The sequence below is a fragment of the Periplaneta americana genome, chromosome 8, assembly GCF_040183065.1.
Source record: "Periplaneta americana isolate PAMFEO1 chromosome 8, P.americana_PAMFEO1_priV1, whole genome shotgun sequence".
Taxonomy (NCBI): Eukaryota; Metazoa; Arthropoda; class Insecta; order Blattodea; family Blattidae; genus Periplaneta; species Periplaneta americana.
In genome coordinates this window covers 86,916,103-86,937,567 of record NC_091124.1, presented here as the reverse complement: position 1 = coordinate 86,937,567, position 21,465 = coordinate 86,916,103, and the positions used below count along the sequence as shown (strand labels likewise).

At 34.8% G+C, this 21,465-nt stretch overlaps 1 protein-coding gene across 4 annotated transcripts in view; it reads left to right on the top strand.

The window, feature by feature from the left end:
* LOC138704857 (alkaline phosphatase-like) overlaps window positions 1-21,465 on the top strand; it is a 670,581-nt gene that overhangs the window by 231,226 nt on the left and 417,890 nt on the right. For 2 of the 4 annotated variants that reach the window (XM_069833188.1, XM_069833187.1), the window contains one exon: window positions 12,763-12,823. The exons of the other annotated variants lie outside the window; for them this stretch is intronic. In XM_069833188.1, the coding sequence (XP_069689289.1) occupies window positions 12,799-12,823 (25 nt within the window). In that variant the 5' untranslated portion in view covers window positions 12,763-12,798. The remainder of the gene's footprint in view (window positions 1-12,762; window positions 12,824-21,465) is intronic. 4 annotated transcript variants of the gene reach the window in all.

Below are 21,465 nucleotides of genomic sequence, written 5' to 3'. Positions count from 1 at the left end.
TTTTCAAATAAACTAGTTTGCCACAGCAGCACTGTCGCACCCAACAGCTGATTTCAGTCACTGCCGGATCAGTGTTTTGTTCTGTCTATTGCTGATTAAGTGTTGCCCTTACTATTATTAACTGTTTTGGGTATTTTGTTACAAGATGGTTAGTTTAAGTGATGAAAATGTTGCTAATGATGATTACTGAGAACTCCACTAAGTTCAAGGTAAAACGAGTCACAGCTAATGATGTGGTTAACTTCAAAGCTTGGTGGCGAAAATTGTATAAGCTATCTAGAATGTCTGATTCATCTTATGGCCGTGGTGTACCAAAAGATAAAAAGGTACATTTTAAAATTTCGAAGGTGAATGAGCTTTTTCACTGCAACGGACAAAAAGGTAAAGTTCTTTGGTAAATAGTTCATTGACAGCATTGCACCGGCAGAAGAATTCACCATTAGAATTCTTGAGAAAAGTGTTTGTGCTGAAAATTTACCGTTTGAACTGTCAACAGACCTAGCTCATAACAGCTCGAGGCTACCAATCGATGTTAAAAAACTGGAGGACCTTAAGATGATTTTGCAGTACATACCGGATGAAGTGAAAGGATTCTACACAGAACTGTACACATAGCCTACCACCAACAAAGCTAGTAATAACAGTGGAAGCTAAGACTAAAAAAATAGTAAGTCTCGATAAGAAAAATGTCTGTTGCAACAGAGAAAATTTTAATTTTTTTTTTTTTTTGTGATTTTATACTGTAGTTTTTACATAGATTACAAAGTTTTTCATACTTACTTTCATTCACTCTGATACTTCGAAAAAGGCAATGCTTTGCTTAGTTTCAGTTTGTTTGTTGGAAAAACCCCATAACATCCTAATTAATTTAACTTTTTTGGGGACTTTACACATATTATAAAACAACTAGTGGTGAATAAGCCTCATATTTAGCACCTAATATCACTTGTTAAATACATTTTGACAATAAAAATAAAAGTAATGAAACTAAACAGTTTTTATTGATTTACCAAAAGTTTTGTTTTTGTCACTTGTGGGGTTTAAGAAATAAACCAGATTCAGATGCGGGACATTCAGCCGCTAGAGCAGTGGTCGTCAGCACCAGCTGAAATGGGTTGCGGGTAAGCTATGCATGGCAATGTGCACCCTCGTGCAGGAGGAAGCATACCCGTCAGCAGCCACGAATGCACGCTGGTGCTGTAAGAAACTTGCGGGTAAGAGACGCTAGCCCGAGAGTGCAGTGTTCTGATGACTGCTGCGCTAGAGCATTGGTCTTCCATTCAATCGGTCTGTATTCGAGCCTCGGCCTGATCGTGATAGCATTTGTGGTGGAAAAGCAGACGTTACATGGGGTTTACTCGGAGTACTATCGTTTCCCTCTATCATTCCACCAACACGCTCCACTTCCCTCTCATTTCATCTATCATCTGCAATAGTTAAAAATAAGTTAGGGTGAAGTCTTGGGAGTTCGCACGAATTTCCGATACTGATACAGGACTTATTGGTTTGGAGCTTCGAACCCTTGGGCTTATCAGGTACTAGTCTGGGGATGGAGCTTGGCTCTGTCATACATAAAACAGATCGATCACCTCTCAGAATGGGATCCAAGAATGTCACACAATCCACTGTCGGTCTGGAACAATAATCGCATGTAAGACTCAAATGGGCCCAATAGGAACCAAAGTGCAACAATCTATCCCGAGTCTGTCATCGAAAATCCAGCCAGCCAAGTTTACCATTCGTACATTTATCAATGGCAGTTGCCTAGAAAGCTCTTAATAATTGGTCTATAATTCTGTTGAGACTGATAATACATTTATTACAATTATTACAATCAGAAAACCGCAAAATTACTTATTAAATATAATAGAAGCAAAGATACATAAAAACTATTACATACTCAAAACAGGAATGAACATGTCAAATATTTAAATAAAACATAAATATAAATTAAAGAATTTACCCCAGTATGAGCAAACGCTCGTTGTCGGGAGTTCAAAACCGCACTGTAGATAAGCAGAAAGAATAAGACAAAATAAACAATTAATATAGGCAATAAAATAGCACAGGTTACAAAAACAAGAGCCTGTATGATAAAAACAATCACAATTGAAAATATTTATAACCAATATTCACAATAGTATGTAAGACTAATATTTAGCAATTAATTATCTAACTCTATGTTAAGTTCCCTTAATAGTTTCTTTAATTTTCAGTTTAAATTTAATCATACTTATGTTAACTAAAACAGGGTACTGAGAAATTAATTTGTTGTAATAACTTTAAGCCATAGTTGAAGATATGTTTCATACCAGAAGCCGTTGAAGTTTTGGATTCTGTAAAATGAAATAATCTTCTCGTACTATAATTATGCCAATATGTGTGGAAATTTTTCTTGTTCCTATGAAAGAAGTACAGTAAATCCATGACGCTTCGGCCCATGAAGGGCCAAGATCTACCAGCCGGCTGCTGGCCTCACGTCCACATGCCGAAGCAGAGGTGGACAATCATCTAACCAGAATGTAAGTATCGTGTGGTTAGCACGATGATCCACCCAGCCGTTATAGCTGCTTTGCGAAACCGGATTTTCTCAACCTATCGTAGCTCCCCAAGTGCATCACGATGATGGGTGGGCACCGGTCCCTACATTGGCCGAAATTTCATGAGAAAATTTCTTCCTCCATGAGGACTCGAACCAGCGCGCATTCCGTAAAGCGAGTCCTAGGCAGGATGCCTTAGACCGCGACGCCACGGCGCGGGACTCTTATGAAAGAACGTTAATAATATTTATATATCTGCCCCAATTTGAATATTATTATTATTATTATTATTATTATTATTATTATTATTATTATTATTATTATTATTATTACACCATGCATTCACAGAAACGGTACACCAAAAAGTTTGCGTTTTTATTCATTCGAAAGAAAAGTAGGCTAATGGAGGATGAGCTCCAGTTTTTTGCATATGTTGAGTTATTCACTTACACACTGAGCCTCATAGATTATTTTCATCCTCTGTTTACTGTTCAACATCACGTCTCATAAAACACGAGATGATCACCAATTTGACGCCGTCCGAGACTATGTTGTAATTATGGCGTCACGTGGCCTGCACATCATATTATTATTTCATGTTAACTATATGAAAGCTCGGACGTGATGTAACTTTCAATAGAGCCAATATTTTATCAGCTTCGAGGCGAATACATTCAACTGCCCACCGTGTCTGGAAAGGCAGAGTCACGAAGTTATATAGGCACTTAGTACAGAGTTTATTTTTGGAATGTTTTAAAGTAAACATCTTGAGAACACTAGACTGATTTTCATTAATTAGAGCGCTGTAACAATCTGAACTTTAAAAAAAGAAATAGTAGTTGAATAACTATGAAATATAATAAACACCTGCAAAAGTATTAATGTAAATCAAAGCCGCGTGTTATAAATGTAGCGAGCAGGGTTCATGCTGAGACTGCGTTCGCGTGACTGATTACCTTCAACTGTAAGGCGAATGGCAGATAATTTAGCGCACAATTCCGAATTCATTTCAGTATTATTATTTCACTATCATATATTCCACTGACGCTAAATAACCGTACTTAATACAGTATCTGTATGTAACTGTTAAGAAGAATTATTATTGTGTATTTTAGTCTGAAAAAAATCATTTAATTGTTATTTTATTACATAATTAAATAACATTGTTTTATAAGTAATATGTTAGTACATGATGTAGAGTATGATCTTTTTATGTTCAACGAATACTTCCCTCTAATAAACACAGAAAAATTAAGCATTTGAATTACCTTCAATAATAGATTCACCAACCAGTTATTTTTAGTCGAGTTACTTACGTCCGGTCTCTCTTGTTTTGATAAGGCTATACACGCAGACATGTTTCTTACAGTGAAAAAAATAATAGCTTAACAGCTCAAAATTGGTCTAAGTCTATGTTATACTCAGAAATAAACTACGTATTGCTGACGCCAGCGTTTCTGGCGCGTGTCCTTGAGTATAATGCTCAGTCTGCAAGCATCTGTTGATAGTGTAGCTGAGAATAGTACCACCTACTATATACGTCACGTCAGCAATCTGCCAACCACAGTTGTCAGTCTTGTTGCCCAGACTGCGGCAAAAGTAAGATACTCGCACTTAACTTTCCCCACGCTAGCGTTCCTGTGTACAGTGTCCAGTCAGTGAGTTTTTGTTGTCACTGCAGCTGAGAACGGTATCTCCTCCTAAATACACATCACATTAACAATCTGCTAATCACAATTATTGTAAGCTATAACGCTCATAGACTGCTACAAAGGTAATACACTCGCACCTAAGTTCCCATTACTTATTTCACATGCCAAAAGCGGTGGCGCGGCCTATACAAGGGGCAATCAATAAGTTTCCGTACCGCCCTTAATGTAGGCAACACAGGACATAGTAAACGGAGAAATTATCTGGAATCTATATTAAATTCATCACTTAAAAAGCAGAGAAGACTACCAATAAGGCATATATGTAGTGACTCCAGGAAAAATAGCAATAGATGCTTGACATGTTTGCACAAAATCACGTGTAGAAGCTCAGTTATTTAAGACAATCTGACGCTGTTTGGTAGATTAACTCAACAGGCATGGAAAAAACGATCTTCAGTGACACGGGCATGTATGTTTAACGGTACAATAAATACAAGTACAGTTGGAAAATATGTATAGACCTATTGATTGCGCCTTTTAAGTGCCGAATTGTTTTTGTGAATCGTGTGTGCAAGTCCATCCGTTCACATGACAGATAACCACAATTCTCATGCCGGAAAAGCGAAATATGTATTTGCTGTGATTTCCAGTTTTCTAAAGAAGAACACACACTTATTAGTTTATTACACAAAGTTGAGACATATTGATTGCTTGACGTTAGCTCTACTTCTAAGATTAGGTCTCTCTGTTTCATTCTGTCCCCATTTCAAAGAGGATTCATAATAATTTTGTCGAACATGAAGATTTGAACCCTAAAACTGACACCCTGACAGAATTCTGTGATAGAAGACTTGTAACAATAAGTATTCACATTTTCAAACGAAATTCATACCTCTAATTGTGTAGGCCTACGTCTTCTGTCATCAAATCCTATCACCAGATCAGATCTTAATTATCTCATTTTCTGTTAAGAAATCTTGTTTTGTATTAATTTCATCAATATAACTGCTTTCTAACAAACTTTTCTTCCTTAATGGAGGGTACTTGACTTTTGCTTAATTTTACCCAGTGTCCTTCTTTAGGAGGAATACGCCGCATTTATATACTCTTTGCCTCAGAGCGTTGCTCTTGGTGCACCATGGAAGGTGCTCTACAGTACATAAGTGTGATGATTATGATTAATGAAACAATAGTGGAATATCGGTAGGAAAAACGGGAGTAACCAGTGAAAACCTACCATCTAGCATCGTTTTATACACCACAAATTCCACATGGACTTTCCGGGATTCGAAACCGGGATACCAGTGTAGAAAGCTGACGTTCTAGGCATTCGACTAACGGTGCGCCTACTGACAAAATGTATCAATGATTAAAAAGCTACCATAGTTCCTCATGAGTGGTGCTCTGTTGGTATCACTTATGAGGTTCAGACCTGTCTTCGGACAGTTAAGGAGCATAGTATCAAAGTTCGACAACTCCATTTTTTCCGATTTCAAGATATTGATTGTTTCTCATAAAATTTTGTGTGCTAAATGCGATTCTGGAACTATTTAGGTCCAAAAAAGGATAGAACAGAACGAAAATAGCACTTAATTGTGCGCTTTAGAATCAAAATGTAGACAACTCCACTGTGGCTTGGTTTCAAATTAGGACTATTCTTTCAGTAGCCAATGAGAAGCCTGTATTCGTACTACCTTTTCCCATCACGCATTGCGAATCCAACATGGTTGATTGTTTATATAATCGGTTTGTGGATGAATGAGTACTGTTCTACGTAAATTTGCTTTGAAACCGAGTTAGAAGAGACTTAGATTCAAAAGTAGGCAATTCACTTTAAATATAGCTCCGTTTGGTTTCAAAAACAGACAACTCCATGACTTTGTTTCAGACATGGACAACTCCACTTTTTAAACTTAAATTTCGACCTGGATATTAGTTTTAAACACATTTTGAGACTGAAATTCACTTTAAATATAGCTCCGTTTGGTTTCAAAAACAGACAACTCCAATTTAAATATGGCTTCATTGGTTTCAAAAACAGACAACTCCATGACTTTGTTTCAGACATGGACAACTCCACTTTTTAAACTTAAATTTCGACCTGGATATTAATTTTAAACATATTTTGAGACTGAAAAAATATTTCTATGATCCATGAGAATGTTTAAAAGAATGTACGTATAACGGTGACGTTTGTTTCGAGGATCTAGTTTTCCGCCTCTCTTGTTAAAAAGAGCAGAAGTGGAGTTGTCCAACTTTGATACCACAATTTAGTATATACAGTCACGAAGCTCAATACGTAGTACAATATATATGCATCCAAGATAGTTACTAACCACTAGGATCGCTATTATCGCCTCGTTACAGAGAATGCGAAATAGTACCCTCACAACTCAAGCTTCGTGACTGTATATATTAGACTGTGTTGATACCAAGCTCGTCAGTTGACGAAACGACATAGTGACCGTAACCATAGTGATTCTGTATAAATAGAAAAAGTATTGCATAGCGATACCAAAAAATATTGATTCAGATGATTTAAAAAAAACACGTCGTCACATAACGTTTCGATGATGTCATAACTCGCTCAACAATTGTCGTAAAATTATTTTGGTTCCATAAAAATATTCCTTTCTAAATGCAAGGTTTGACGTCTCTGAGATTTTGTCCAAAATCGCCTCATGAAATTTTAATTACATTTATGCGTTAAATTAAAAAATCCTGTATAAAACTAATTTTATTTATTCAGTTTTTATCTATTTATTTATTTATTTTTATTCATTCATTCATTTATTCATTTTTTATTCATTCATTCATTTATTCATTTCTTATTCATTTATTCATTTTTATTCATTCATTTATTCATTTTTATTTATTCATTCATTTATTCATTTTTTATTTATTTATTTATTTATTTATTTATTTATTTATTTATTTATTTATCTATTTATTTATTTGAAAGTAGACAGGCATTATTACCCATAAAATGCATGTGCTGTTAATAGAAACGGCATACCAATATTGTTTACAGAGTTGTGATAATGATGATAATTTTGAATTTATGGAATAAGACAATAAGAATAAGACTTTTTCTAGAAAAAAATTGTTTCAGTGAAATTTCCCATCACAGCTTTTCACTGAAGATGGAAATGGCTGATCCTCCTGAACAGAAACAATGCTGTCCAGCAGCGCTGTGGCTACAGGTCGTGTTATATAAATATGAGAGAGCTCGTAGGCCAAACATAATGCCCCATCCTGGGACAACAGCACAGGCTACGCGAACTCGGTGAAAGGCAGAGAGATGATTACGGTGATACCACAGCATTTGAACTTTCCAACAGCTCCTTATGGCTGTAATTGTAACCTCACTTCCGAATTCTTGTGCACGTGCAACAGATATGCCGACTGTTTAATGGTACGAGGCATTAGATGCAACAGTTCCTGGACAGCAGCTAAACCGCGAATACTTGCATGCTCTTGGCCTCCGAGGTCATCCTCATTGACCTGCACATCTTGGAGAGTTCTAGCGCTGTGAACTTTATTCACGTTTTGTCGTCTCTCTGACTAGAAGACACGTCTGTTCCTGATAGCTCAAACATGGCCCTCGCGCGCAACTAACTTCACGCACTTCTGTATTCTTTTGCTCACTGAAGTCAAAATGACGTGAAATACGACTTGTAGCAAACATTTCACTGAATTTAAATATACTTATTCGCTGATATTCGTAGTTCTGAAGGTTTTCACGCTTTATCTATTATATTTTTTATTTCCTTGCGACCTGATAGCAGAACACACGGTCAATATCTCGTGAAATGGGATCGGCATAAAACTGGATCTGTATATGGACAATAAAAGGCATTACATTAACAGTGAAAAAAATTCTCCGAGAAAACAAATTTCACTAAGTGTACTGTAGCTTCATAGATTCATCATGATCTTTAGCTTCAAAAATTGATCACGATCTTTAGCTTCACAAATTCATAACGATCTTTAGTTCCACAAATTCATCATGATCATTAGTTTCACAAATGCATCACGAACTTTAGCTTCAAAAAATCATCAAGATTTTATCGATCCATTCAATAAGTGAATTTTCATAAGAAATGTACCTTCCTCCATGAAAGCTCGAATCAGCACTCATTCCGTAACGTTAATCGAAATCATGACCCCTTACACAAGCAGCTACGGCTCGGAACATTATAAGTACACTATATAAACAACTGCTGTTTTTCAATATTGTCCTTTTAAATTAGCAGAGCCACCAGCGTAGATCAGGCGATAGAGCATTTGCCTGCTGAACAGAAGCTCCGCTCGGGTGGGGGTACCATACCAGTTTCGGCAGATTGCATCGTTGTGTTTATTTAAGAGGTTTTCCTCAACTATAAGGTTCATGTCAAGTAATCACACGGCGAAACCTCGGTCTCATCTCCCCAAATACTACCTCACTATCATCAATTTCATTGATGCTAAATAACCTAGTAATTGATACAGCGTCGTTAAATAACTAAAAAATAAGATACATCGCCATACATCCTCTTCAATGGGTAATTACCAGGGAACGGCAGTTCATGCCCTAAAAATGTGAAGAATATGTATGCATTTATGCCGTAAAAATAGAGAAATATGCTACAAAATACGCATTATCAGTCTGAGATTATTTTAACAGAAAAATAAGCTATAGGTAACTTACGTTTAGTCTATGGATTTTGAAGTTTTTGCCTCATTGCTGAATGCTCCATTTGTGCTGTTACAGTTCACAACTAAGCAGTAACGTATGTTTTCTGTTGTCATTCTTCGCCTGTTGTCTCTCAGCATAGCTTTGTAGTGCGAAAAACTTCGTTCTAAAGTCACAAGAAGTAAGAGGGGCTTGCACAAAAGCTGTGAGCTGTTCTATAGAAAATTTTGTTGGTTTTTGGAGTGTTTTTCCTTCAAGAATATCTTGAATTTCTTTAAGTTGATAATAGCCAGGGTTTATGGAAATAATATTTGCTGTTTTCTCGTTCACTTTATCTCCTACATTTCCTGGAACTGATGTTAAACTGGATATTGTTCTATCGAAATCTGCTAAAGATTGCCGTAAAGGAATACCAATTGCTAACTTGAGAATTTCCCTATGAGGGCGTCATCGTTACGTTCAAAATTGATAAACATAAATTAGTCGTGTTTACGAGGTTACACACTTTTAAAAATGAGGGAAAGACAAATAAGCATGCATAATATGCAGTTTCCCTGCATAAATGTTAAAATATAATGTTTTTTATAAATAAAGGCAAAATATGCTTTTTATGCACAATAAAAGTAATATCAATGTATTGAGAAATTTGTGATTCATGTAGATAATCTTTCAGCATATTCACACAACGATAGAGAACAAATATGCAAATGCATGAACTTCCTTTCCGTAGTAATTACTTAATACACTTTTTCAGCTGCTGTTTGGACACGACGCGATGATTCGGGGATAATGGAGGCTGAAGCAATAGTGGAATGAAAATGAGCAAACCGAACTACTCGGAAGAAACATTTTCCACAACTGCTCTATTATTATTATTATTATTATTATTATTATTATTATTATTATTATTATTATTATTATTATTATTATTGGGATGACAAGCTGATAACTACAACAGAGTGATATGCTAGTGGAGTAAGAATAGCAGCTTGATAACTGCAGTTTTACTTTCTCCTAATACACACGAAGTAGACCTAAGAAGTGTGTGTGTATCTTATGTCTACCCACTTCACTTGTGTGATTCGGATTCCGCATATTGCGGATAGATGACAGGACTGTGACTGACTAATTTTCAATTTGTATACCATTTCGGTGGGCCACGCTGTACATAATGTGTATCTGTGAAGAGTTATGTCATGTATTAGTGTGAGTGTGAGTGTATGTGTAAGTGTAGTGTAGGGAATGGGTGAGGATGATGATGAAGATGAGGAAGGTAGAATGGGAAACCCGGTGTCGGCACGTGGCCTACTCAAATAGCACCAAGGAGGCTCCAGACTTAACATCCCCTAGTTTGGAGGCAGATGCGCTGCCACAGAGCTAAGTCGGCGAACTGTAAGTCTAAGAGAAAGTGAAATTATGTAGGATTTATTGGTTTCATGGTTAGAAATTTTTTGGTATTTGCACTGTATCCTAGCTTTATAAACAGTCAATGTTTCGGATCTATCAGTGACTGTCCGTGGTATTTATTTATGTCTATAGAGTGGTTGCAGTTAACTTATATCAATAAATTTTAATTCTGAAAACGGTCTTCAAACCGTGCAACAAAGATTTAAGCCCGTCAGTAAGAAAGAAGTAAGTAAATATCAGGAAGAAGGTTCCTTTTGCAATTAAATTACCAATAAAATATAACTATCCTAGGATCAACTGTTATTAAAGCCATAATACAAACAATTTAAATTTAAAATATATATTCTTGTATATACGAACATTGTGGACTAGTGAAAAACAAAGTTCATAGATCTAAACTTATGTCTTGATCGGCAAAAAGATAGAATAAAGAGGATAAAAGAGTGCATAGAATTTTTCTTTTTCGTAATAATTTTTACTTCTTTAATTTCTCATTTTATAGTGACTGAAGACTGTGAGGATATGAAAACATATTTCGAGGTTTACAGCATACCTACATTAAAGTAGTGGTTTTTGGCATGCCAACTGTTTCCGTACAAAGAATTCTCCTAAATTATATGGATTTTGTTGCTATACATTACCTACAAATCAACTTCCCTGTGAATGATGCACGTGATACATAATCATTTAGTAAATAATCACTGGGGTTTTATGCTATAATATACAAAATGGCGATTTAGACGAGATCGGCACCTACAATTTTCCTCGTTATGTTTTACTGGGTAATGTAAACTGAGAAGTAAACCCATAGAATTCGTATCGAATAAAAACCACATACCAAGAGAGATGAATCACTGAAAGTTACAAAGAATTATTTCTATTTCTCGTTGTGAATTCTAAAGACAGCATAGATCTAGGTAGGCACCAGTTGTCAACTTTTCTTGTTTAGGGTGGATTAATTTCCACGGAGGTAATTAGTTTTGCTATGTCCGAGTAACAATACTACAGGAATATGTTTAGAATCTCATTATAAGCCAATAACATATTTTAACATTTCCCTCAACTTTAAATATCGATTTTCTTAAGTAGAACAATACAGAAAGGGTCAAACCTAAGGGACCGACACTCCCTCCGTCTCTCGGCACTGCAGCTCTCGTGGATAACGTTTTTGCCATCTCACGGCACTACAGTCTGGCAAGTGATCTTTAGCGTAGTTAGCCAATTATTTATTTAGGGAAATGGAACGAATATTGCCTGAATTCGGAGCAGTTGCTCAAATCTCCTCCATTAAATTCTATACACGTTTCAATAAGAAGTTCTGGCACACTCGGGAAAACTCAACACATTAATTGCCACACAGTAATCTCGCAACGGTAAGAATGCCGGCAAACTTGGATTTGCTGATCGGAACAGGATACACTGCGTGGTCTTTCCTTATCAGTTATTGTACCACGCTTGCACTTTACATTCTCGTTCGCAGCTAATCAGCTGTGTGAACTATATTGAGAAATGTTAATTTAAAAATGGTTAGATACAAATTACGTACGCGTTTTCGTTGTTGAACGTATCTATTGAAGAAGTCGTACGTATTGTGTTTAGCACTTTCCAGAAAGTACACAAGCATAGAAATATTGTCTTGTTAAATAATTTGATAAATGTTAATAAGGATGAAATAACAAGGCTAGCACGCAATATTAGCGAGCATGAGTTACTACAAGTTTTTCAGAGCTTCATACTTCGCTGCATCGTGTCTAGAACGTAACGGAGGATATTTTGAGCAACTGCTCTGAAATTGAGATAAAATTCTCTCCATTTCCTTTAATAAAATGTTTTCATTAATTACGCTGTAGTGCCTTGAAACGGCTGTAATGTTATCTGCGAGAGATCGTGATCTGCTTGTCAGACTGTTATGCCGAGAGACGGCAAAACTGTTGATCCCTTAGGTTTGACTCTCCTGCATATGAAAATAATTATTAAAATAACGAATAGTTATTTTATGTAAATTTGTACAAGTTGATCTTCCTTACACTGAGTTTTAAAATAAAGACAAATAGTACTATCTCTTTATTTATTTATTTTTTTTGAGTGGAGGGAGGAGGTTTAACGAATACTATTATTTTGTGCAATTTGGACGAAAGTATATATTTTTGGTGTACTCTAACGATTTTATGTAATTACGTCTTTTGAATAATAATTCAAAAAATTAAATACAAACGGTAATATCATTCTCAACATGATAGAGAGCTGAATTGTTCCGGACGCACACAACATGTTATAACTTTATTTCTCTGAAGTGAAATTATCATTTTATGCCAAACTTGTGGATTTTGGAAAATAAAGATGTATTAGTCAGTGGCTGCGTATAGTTCGCTTGACATATATTTGTGTAAATTTGATTATTATTAATTACTGCGTAAAATGCATAATGAAATAATATGTGAGCACAGACTTTTTAAAAGTATGTAATCGATTTTATCTGCCATTTCAGGTATGTCAGTCATGAAACTCTACCCTGCCTTGAGTCATGGGTGACATTGCAATTAAAAAAGGTAAGTAAGCATCATTTTTTCATTCTTGTGAACTGTGAAATTATACTCATTATTACATATTCAGAGTGCTGGTTACTGCACAACAAAACTTGGGCGGAATTTTAGAAGTAATTTCATATTGTTTATACAGTATTTGCGAACAAAGTCGACAACCACAGTCAAAGTCAGTTCTATCACAATTTATTTATAGGAGAGGCTTTAATTTTTAATCTTTATCATAAATTATAGTTAGAGGTTATTATATTATGAAAGAGGACATTTGAATGTTTCAAAACTCACGAAGTTTTGATGCATTTCAAGTGACTTGAGATGTGATGAGGATTTTGGTTTCTAAACAGGAATGTGCAGCACATTGTCTGGAAGTTAAAAAATTTATTTTATTTTATTATATCTCGAGGGAAATATGAGAACTGTATTGAGCCACATTCAACCTCATCCTCACTTTACCCAATTACCTAGAGTAGCATGCAGTAATGAATGAATTGAATAGTGAATTGAATAGTTATCTTTCTGAAATAAACTAATGGTTATGTATTTTTAGGCACTTTCGTTATGATTAAAGCGATAGTGTATTATTCGAGAGGATATCTTTCCCTTCCTAGTTAATTATAAAAAGCACAATGTTTCAAAGGTTGGACTCACCTTCATCAGACAAGGAGGGGGGAGAAATTTAGTATTCTTGAAGTTGTCTATTTCTCTTGTTACCATCCAGATATAAATAATTGCAAACCGTCTTGTTTAGTTATAGCTATAATCTAAAGTTCTGTACTGTAACTTTGATAAGCGGCAACGAAATTTCGAAAAAAAAAAAAGTATATATATTTACTTCTATTTTAATTTCTGCAACAATTTCCATTACACTTTTGAGTTTTTTTCACTTGAAAATTTCTCCATATTCCCTCTTTGTAATTAATTTCCCTCTTCCTCACTCAGGTCATGTGTCTATCTATATTTATCTAAAGGCGAAATAGGTATAGAATTTTTTTTATAATTTTAAATATATTTAATAATATTTCTTCATGTTTATTTCCCTTCGAAGCATAGATCAGTTTTTCGAAACTACATCGTAATTTTGAAACACCTCATACTTTATATCTTCAAGATATATTTATGGTAACTGAGCACGCGTAATGTAACAGCCATTTGTAAACAATTCAATGAAGTTTTTACGAGGAGCCAATACCACCTTTATTTCAAAGCAACTTCTATGTATGACGCTTGTTATAGTTAAAAAAAAGTGACACATCCAGTTCCTGAAATGTTTCCTGACGATGGCTCTTTATACATTTTACTTCACTTTGTGAAATATTGTCTCTTTACATATGAAATTACATAATGTTCGAATTTGAAAGAATGTCGAAACTTATTTTTGATCTCTCAGAATTTCTGTTCACAAATTTTCCATAATGAAATGTAAGTTATATGTGTCCCCAAAATAACCGTTAGAGTTTTTCTTACGGGTAAAGGTACGCCTTTCGCTAATTACAGTTTTACTGGTATTTCAACATATTTTCCTCAGAATCTATCAGTCCTTCAGAAATAAAAACTGGCATGCTTGATATACATTATCTGTACATCAATAAGAAATTTTAATGTTTTTCAAAACCTAATTCTTATTTCTTTTAATTATGAGAATTTGTCGTATATTTTGTTCTGTCGGACAGCGTTTACATGATAATTAAAAATACTTACGATATTTTAATGAAACTCTGCAAACATGTATAGTTCTCCAGTGTCAACAACATACTCTAGTATCTTTAATGTAGAATACTGTTCATATAGGGGAATTAGTTGTTATCATGTAAACGCTGTCCTGCTGAAAAAAAATACTCCACAAATTTTCATAATTAAAAAAACAATGTTATTAGGTTTTCAAAAACATTAAAATCGCTTAGTGGTGTACAAATAGTGTATATTAAGGATGAAAATTTTCATTTCAAAAGGACCTATAGATTTTGAGGAAAATAATGTTGGAATACAGTACAATTATGCTATCGGAAGCTGTACCTTCTCCCTTAAAGAAAGTAAACAATTGAATGATGATGTCATTTGGAATACATTTTGCAGGAGAAGCAATTGAAAGTTTGAAATGCTTAGCGCTCAAAGCTTAACTGTGATTTTCCGATCATTACTGGACAATGACTATCAGTGTTAATGCCATATAACTCTCTATGTACATTCTATATGTCTGAAGCTATTCATTGACAGTCTTGGTTCATTTTCGACAGGAAAGTGACATCCATCATTCTTGCAGTGGACTCTTCAATTATAAAAATATTCGTAGGTTCATGTAAATTTGTATTAAAATAGTCTTCATGTTCTATATTGTATTTCTTCAAATTTGATTTCCATCTAGATGAGTTCTTTTCCTTCTTAGTGCATATATAAGTTTGATAACTTTTATTGAGCGTTTCATTATTACAGTATTTGCATGCACTTGCATTGCATTGGGAACTTTGTCGTGTTCGTCTCAAAAAATTATTCTAATAACTGTATGTATGTAATAGAATGATGATAATAATGCTTTCTTTGAATATTTTTACACATTTCTAGTCAGGATTTTAAAGCTGCGAAAAGGTAATTGTATCATAAGAATTGTATCATCTTAGTATTCGTCATATGTGACGCGATTTCCTTTTGTCTAAGACTGAGTACTCATGAAATGGTAAGACTGTTGAAGGCATCGATTAGTTTACATATTAGTCCCAGTCTACAAATAATGTAAGTGGAAACTATTGTATGCAACAGAGATATGATTAAGAAATAAATACACTTTATAGTGATATCATCCACGTGTTGCATCAGTGAAGTCTGACAGCAGTGATATATTTGCTTAATAGATTTCACTACCAATATTTCTAATTAATGAATACTTTTTACAAGATAATTCTATTAAATTCTGATTTAAATATGCAATAATTTACATAAAGCATTATAAAATACATTCATTATAAAATATTTTGCAAACTTTGAGTACATTGTTTAGAAAGATTTACAGCGTTTTGTTTCCATTCATCTTGTCAAAAGCAGTTTCGTAACAGGTAAATAAATTATAAATATCTACATCAATGTTCACAAGATGAATTCTTGGAACTTTCAAATCTATTTACCTATGCCTAAAGAGATACTGTACGTATTTTCATCTATTTTTGGTTCTAAATTTATTTTACGTAAAAAATCATTCATAGGCCTAATAAAGTAAAAATTATACATCTTGATTGCACAACTTTTAACACTATATCACTTCGGAAAACGTATTATGTGTTTTCACGTATTCAATTTTATATTACCTTGTTAACATGTTTCGGCCTGCTATTGGCCATCTTCAGAACTCAGAGCCATCTTCAGAGTTCTGAAGATGGTCAATAGTAGGCCGAAACATGTTAACAAAGCAATATAAAATTTAACCTATGAAAGACACATAATACGTTTTCCGACAGTATAAATGTCTCATTTTGTGCTAGGCATTTCATTTCCTTGAACCATAAAATAAGTAAAGGCCAAAACAAAAATGTGAATGACGTCATAATCCTTGATAAAAACCCTATCATAATACCTGATGTAGAAAGGAGCACTGTTCTTACACTGTTCAGATCAGTGGTGTCCAAACTTGTTTACGCGTAGGCCCAGTAACTACTGATATTTGAGCGATTGGTAGTGGACCATGTTATATTTTACTTACCTAAGTGAAATTAGATTATAAACGTCGCTTCTTTTTGTAAATATTAAACAGGGAAAAGCTATTGTTAATGTATGTAATAAACTTCATATACTACTTAAATCTGGGGGGGGGAAAAAAAAAAAAAAAAAAAAAAAAAAAAAAAAAAAAAAAAAAAAAAAAAAACTTTTAATAGAAAATCACATTAATATTTAAAGAGGTTTTATTTTTTATACGTTTTTTTAAGATAATATCTAGTTCTTTCCCCAGTGATAGTGAGGTGTAAGAGCTCGACCTCAGTATTTATTTTTTTAATTTTCGTTTTGTCCATATACCGTATATAATTATGTTTAAGGTAACATGCAGAACCAACACCGTAGCTAGATACATTTCCTCTGGAATAACTTTATAACATCTTTAGGATCGAGGACTCCATCATTGAATCATCACAGTGCAGACCTAATAGTTCTAATATCTATATACTTCTGATGCTTTTTTGACATCAAAGATAAAAGTAGGCAAAAACAAAGGGACTTCGGCATCGATTTGATCAAAATCAACAAATCTGCTATCAAATTGATCTTCGAAACCCTTAATAATTTATAATAAGGAATAATTTCTGAATAATGTTTGAGTGCATTGGTTTGTTGATAATTAACCGTAGGAAAATGTCTCCAGTTTTTCGCAGAAACTTATATCAGCTATTTCATATGAAAAACTAATTGCAAGATTTGTGCTAAGATTCTTAACTTGTTAAAACTTAAAGGGCTGGGCGAGTAGTTTTATAACGAGGTGGAACAAACACGACAGGCCTCCTCTTTCAGAGCGAATAGCGGCGAATCTCAAGCGTCACCATACTCGACAAACATGAACCGAATATAGCGTCTGTAATGCACGATGATAATGCCTACTTCATATACTCATGTAAGATCTTTGTAATAGTGAAGCAAATGTCCTCAGTATACACAATGAAAAAATATTCAATAAGCTGCTGCCAAACACTATTCTCCAATTCTTACATATGCCTATTTGAAGTAGGCTTTCACAAACATATTAGGGTCCGACAGACCGACATACAGAAATAAGTAATCAAATGAATAGATAAATGGTAAATGGATAAAAGGATAAACAGATAAATGGATAAACAAAGAAACAAATACAGGGTGATTCACGAGGATTTACCGTCCTTTACGGAGCTTATTTCCGAAGACATTCTGAGCAAAAATGTCATATAAATATGGGTCCTATTCTCAATATTTACAGAGTTACGTTTCGTTATTGGAACGCATTGCTCTGAACGCGTGATCTTGGTCAGCGTGCAGTCCGCAGCCAGCGCTAAGGAAATAAAAGATAGCCGTATGCAGTTACGTAGCGCGATGAGTGCCGTTCACAAGCGTGCGGCCAAGTGTACTCAAGCGGACGGCGACATTTTTAAAAATGTGTTGTAAACTCTCCAAGACTATAAATTAGGATGCAAAATTGAACTGCAAATAATTAAGTCGGTGGAAGTGGTGTGATTTGTAATAATTTGCTGTGATAAATGCGTAGGAATAATGTAATTTTCTAGTTAAAAATAGAAAAGATGTGTGTACGAAGCAACTAAGGAGTTCAAAGCACATTTTTAGCTCCATAATGATACTTCTGAATGATTCATTCTCTATTTGTATTGTTCTTTTATCTTCAAACTAAAGAAAAAACGTATTTTGCAAACGACTTTAAATAAGTGTAACTGTGAAAAAATTGAGAATAGGAACTATATTTTTATATAACATTTTCTGTTCAAAATCTCTTCAGAAATAAGCTTCGTAAAGGACGGTAAATCCTCGTGAATCACTTGTATATAAATAAACAAATAAATAAGTAAATAAACAAATGAATGAACGAATAAATAAATAAATACGAGTAGGACTATATGTAAATAAAAATAAACAAATATATTTTGGCAACAGCAAAAGGACACTATTTTTTAAAGTTTCGCCCTCAGCGAACGCTTTTCCAAGCTCAGCAGTGAGCTTTGAAAACTCATCACTTCCGTTCGTAGAATCTTCAGTTTCAAACTTTCAGTTTGAAGTGCCGGTAATAATTATTGCCTTCGCATCACGTTCATGTCCATGTAATTAATCGAAATCACGATTGTTTCCTTTTGTGATTTCTTTAATATTGTATTCTAACAATGTCTGTAATATCGTTACAAATAACACATTATTTTGTTTTCACGCCTCCTCTCCTTTATCCCCATTTTCATTCTTGCTCCTACTCTTCTCTCTTCTTTTCCTCCTATTTTCCTCCTCTATCTCTTCACCTCATTCTTTCTTCTTCTTTTCCTCTTCCTCCTTTTTCTGCTCCTTCTCTGATACTTCATCCTCTGTCTTTTACTCCTCATCCTTTTCACTTCATTTTTATTCCCTCATTTTTTCCTCTTCATCATCTCCTCCTCCTGACACCTCATCCTCTGTCTTTCTTCTCCTCATCCTTTTCTCTTCATTTTTATTTCCTCTATTTCCCCTCATGTTTTCCTCTTCCTCCTCTCATCCTCCTCCTCCAATACTTCATCCTCTGTCTTTCTTCTTCATTTCCTTTTCTCCTACATATATATTTCCTTCCCTCTTCTCTCATCTTGTTTTCTCTCCTTCCTCTCCTCGTTCTCGTCTGATTTCTTATCTTCCATTTTTCTTCTTCTCGAAATTATCTGCTTCCTCCTCCTGTTCCTTCTTTATCTCTTCTTTTATTATTCTCTTCCCCATTCAAAGCGAGTACGTAATGCACCGTTGTTAGGACTTCATAAAATAAATAAATACAGATTACAGGGAAATAATAACGAATACCCAACACAATAAACACCATTACTATTTTCATCACTTTTCCCATCATGTTCTTTATGTCGAAGTCTTACTCCTGGTAAAATTTTAGAGGCGCTATGGTCTTAACTCTGCGAAGTTAAGTAAACCATCATCATCATCATCATCATCATCATCATTATCCACCTAAAATTTATTTTTTAACCTATCTGGTATTAAACCACTCAATATTTTAAACAACGTTAGGCTACATTGTAGATGTACCGAAACACACTGGTCTTACAATCGGTATGATGCAAATCCATCACTGGAAACGATACAGGATAAACTCAAGAAAAGTGGGCATACACTTCAGATCTTATGAAACAATATCTTTGCAAACCCGCGTATTCACTAAGCAAGGCTGCCTCATGATTATTAGGCACTAAAAATGTTATTTTAGGAGCCTAAAAGGCTCTAAAAGCAACAAAAATAGGACAATAAAATACATTGAAATTATATTGAATCACTCATAATTCATAAAGTAAACATCCATAAGACAATAAGGAACTTCACAAAGTGCACTGGAAAAGTAGTTTCTCTGTTCATAGACTTGTTTCACTTGTACTTAAGAATCCAAAGTTCACGTCCATAATTTGATTTACAATAACCAACAAGCAACATTTCAAGATTGACACACAAACTTCTGTCACGTTTATTGAACAAAATCAGTTTATATGCTGAAAAAGATCTCTCAACGTATACTGATGTGACTGGAGCATACTTAAACAGTGTCATCCTGGTTACATAATAATCGTTCCATTAGGAGTGAAAGCAGGAAATTCTGCTACCCACTGACGATATAAAGAATCCTTCGATGTTTTCAATTTTGGCATTTTTCACCATACAAAGACAATCCTAGACTGACTGCTTACTTCGTGTTCTCAACACAGTGCTGGAGTCAGAAGGACAAGGTCGATTCCGGACTAAACAAAACAACAACAATGCATTGCAACAGTGTGTCCCATATCTATGGCTACTATAAGAACTGCAATTTCCTCAGTTTCGAACGCAGAAATAGGCTAAATGCAATATTGTTGAGTGAGTATTCATATAAAAAAAGGCAAAAAAGTACATACAAAAGCAAAAAAGGGCAAAAATGTACGTATTAAAGCAAAAAAGGCGTTAACGAAAAAAAAGGCAAATCAAACTTCATCAGAATGCTTCATTTCTCACGATTCGTGCATACTTACTAAAAGCCTTTAAATATGAACATTCAAATAAAATAGGCATTTTCCTAAACACCCTATGTCTATTCATGATGCTTGCTTCGCTCAATAGATCTCTTGCCTTGCAATAATGTGCAGCGGCCTCGCAAGGGTGCGAGACTGTGAGACAATGCCAGTCGGTTTTTGGATGCGATCAGACTTGCCTCTCAATGTTTAACTCGCTCCGTGTATATTGTTAGTTGGTAAAGATGTCATCACGCAACCCGATGTTTACTGCCTTAATTGCCGCTGGCTGACTCTGCTTTTAGTTCTTGCCTCGCTACCAAAAGAACAAAACCGAGAGGCAAACAACAAGCGAGTCTGCCGTGAGAGACGGCCTCGCTTCGTGGATACGCGGCTTAGGCTAATATGAATCAGCTTAAAGGACGAAATACTGCAACACGCCATATTCAGTACAGAAGAAATGATATGAAGCAATCAAAAAGTCGTAAGATAGCTAGCAGCTTACGTGCCATACGTGGCTAATGGAAATAAAGTTCACTTTGCATTTCTGGGTGAAGAGATACTTGCAATTTGAAGGAAAGCAGGGATATAAAATGAGTGTCTCTACTCTTCAATATTGCAGACGCGTGTTGCTCAACAGCGTCAGAGATTGCTCGAGGTGAGAGACAGGATTTCTACGAGCCATTACGATATACTGCATGATACGGCATTGACTCCCTTATAGTGTTACACAATGTAATGACAAGATTTGGAGATTAAGATCCTTCAGAGGAGAGAAACTAAAGTAACAACAGAAAATGGCGAAAATAAACAATTTAATAATACACAAATCAAAACCTTACATCATTCTTTCAGTTTCAATGGTCATTCAATTTCATGTTTATTAGTATTGCCCTTAATATGCTAGCCTGGTCATCTTTCTGCCGCAATACAATATTCTTGTGTTCTAACGATTCCATTTAACAACAGAAAGAG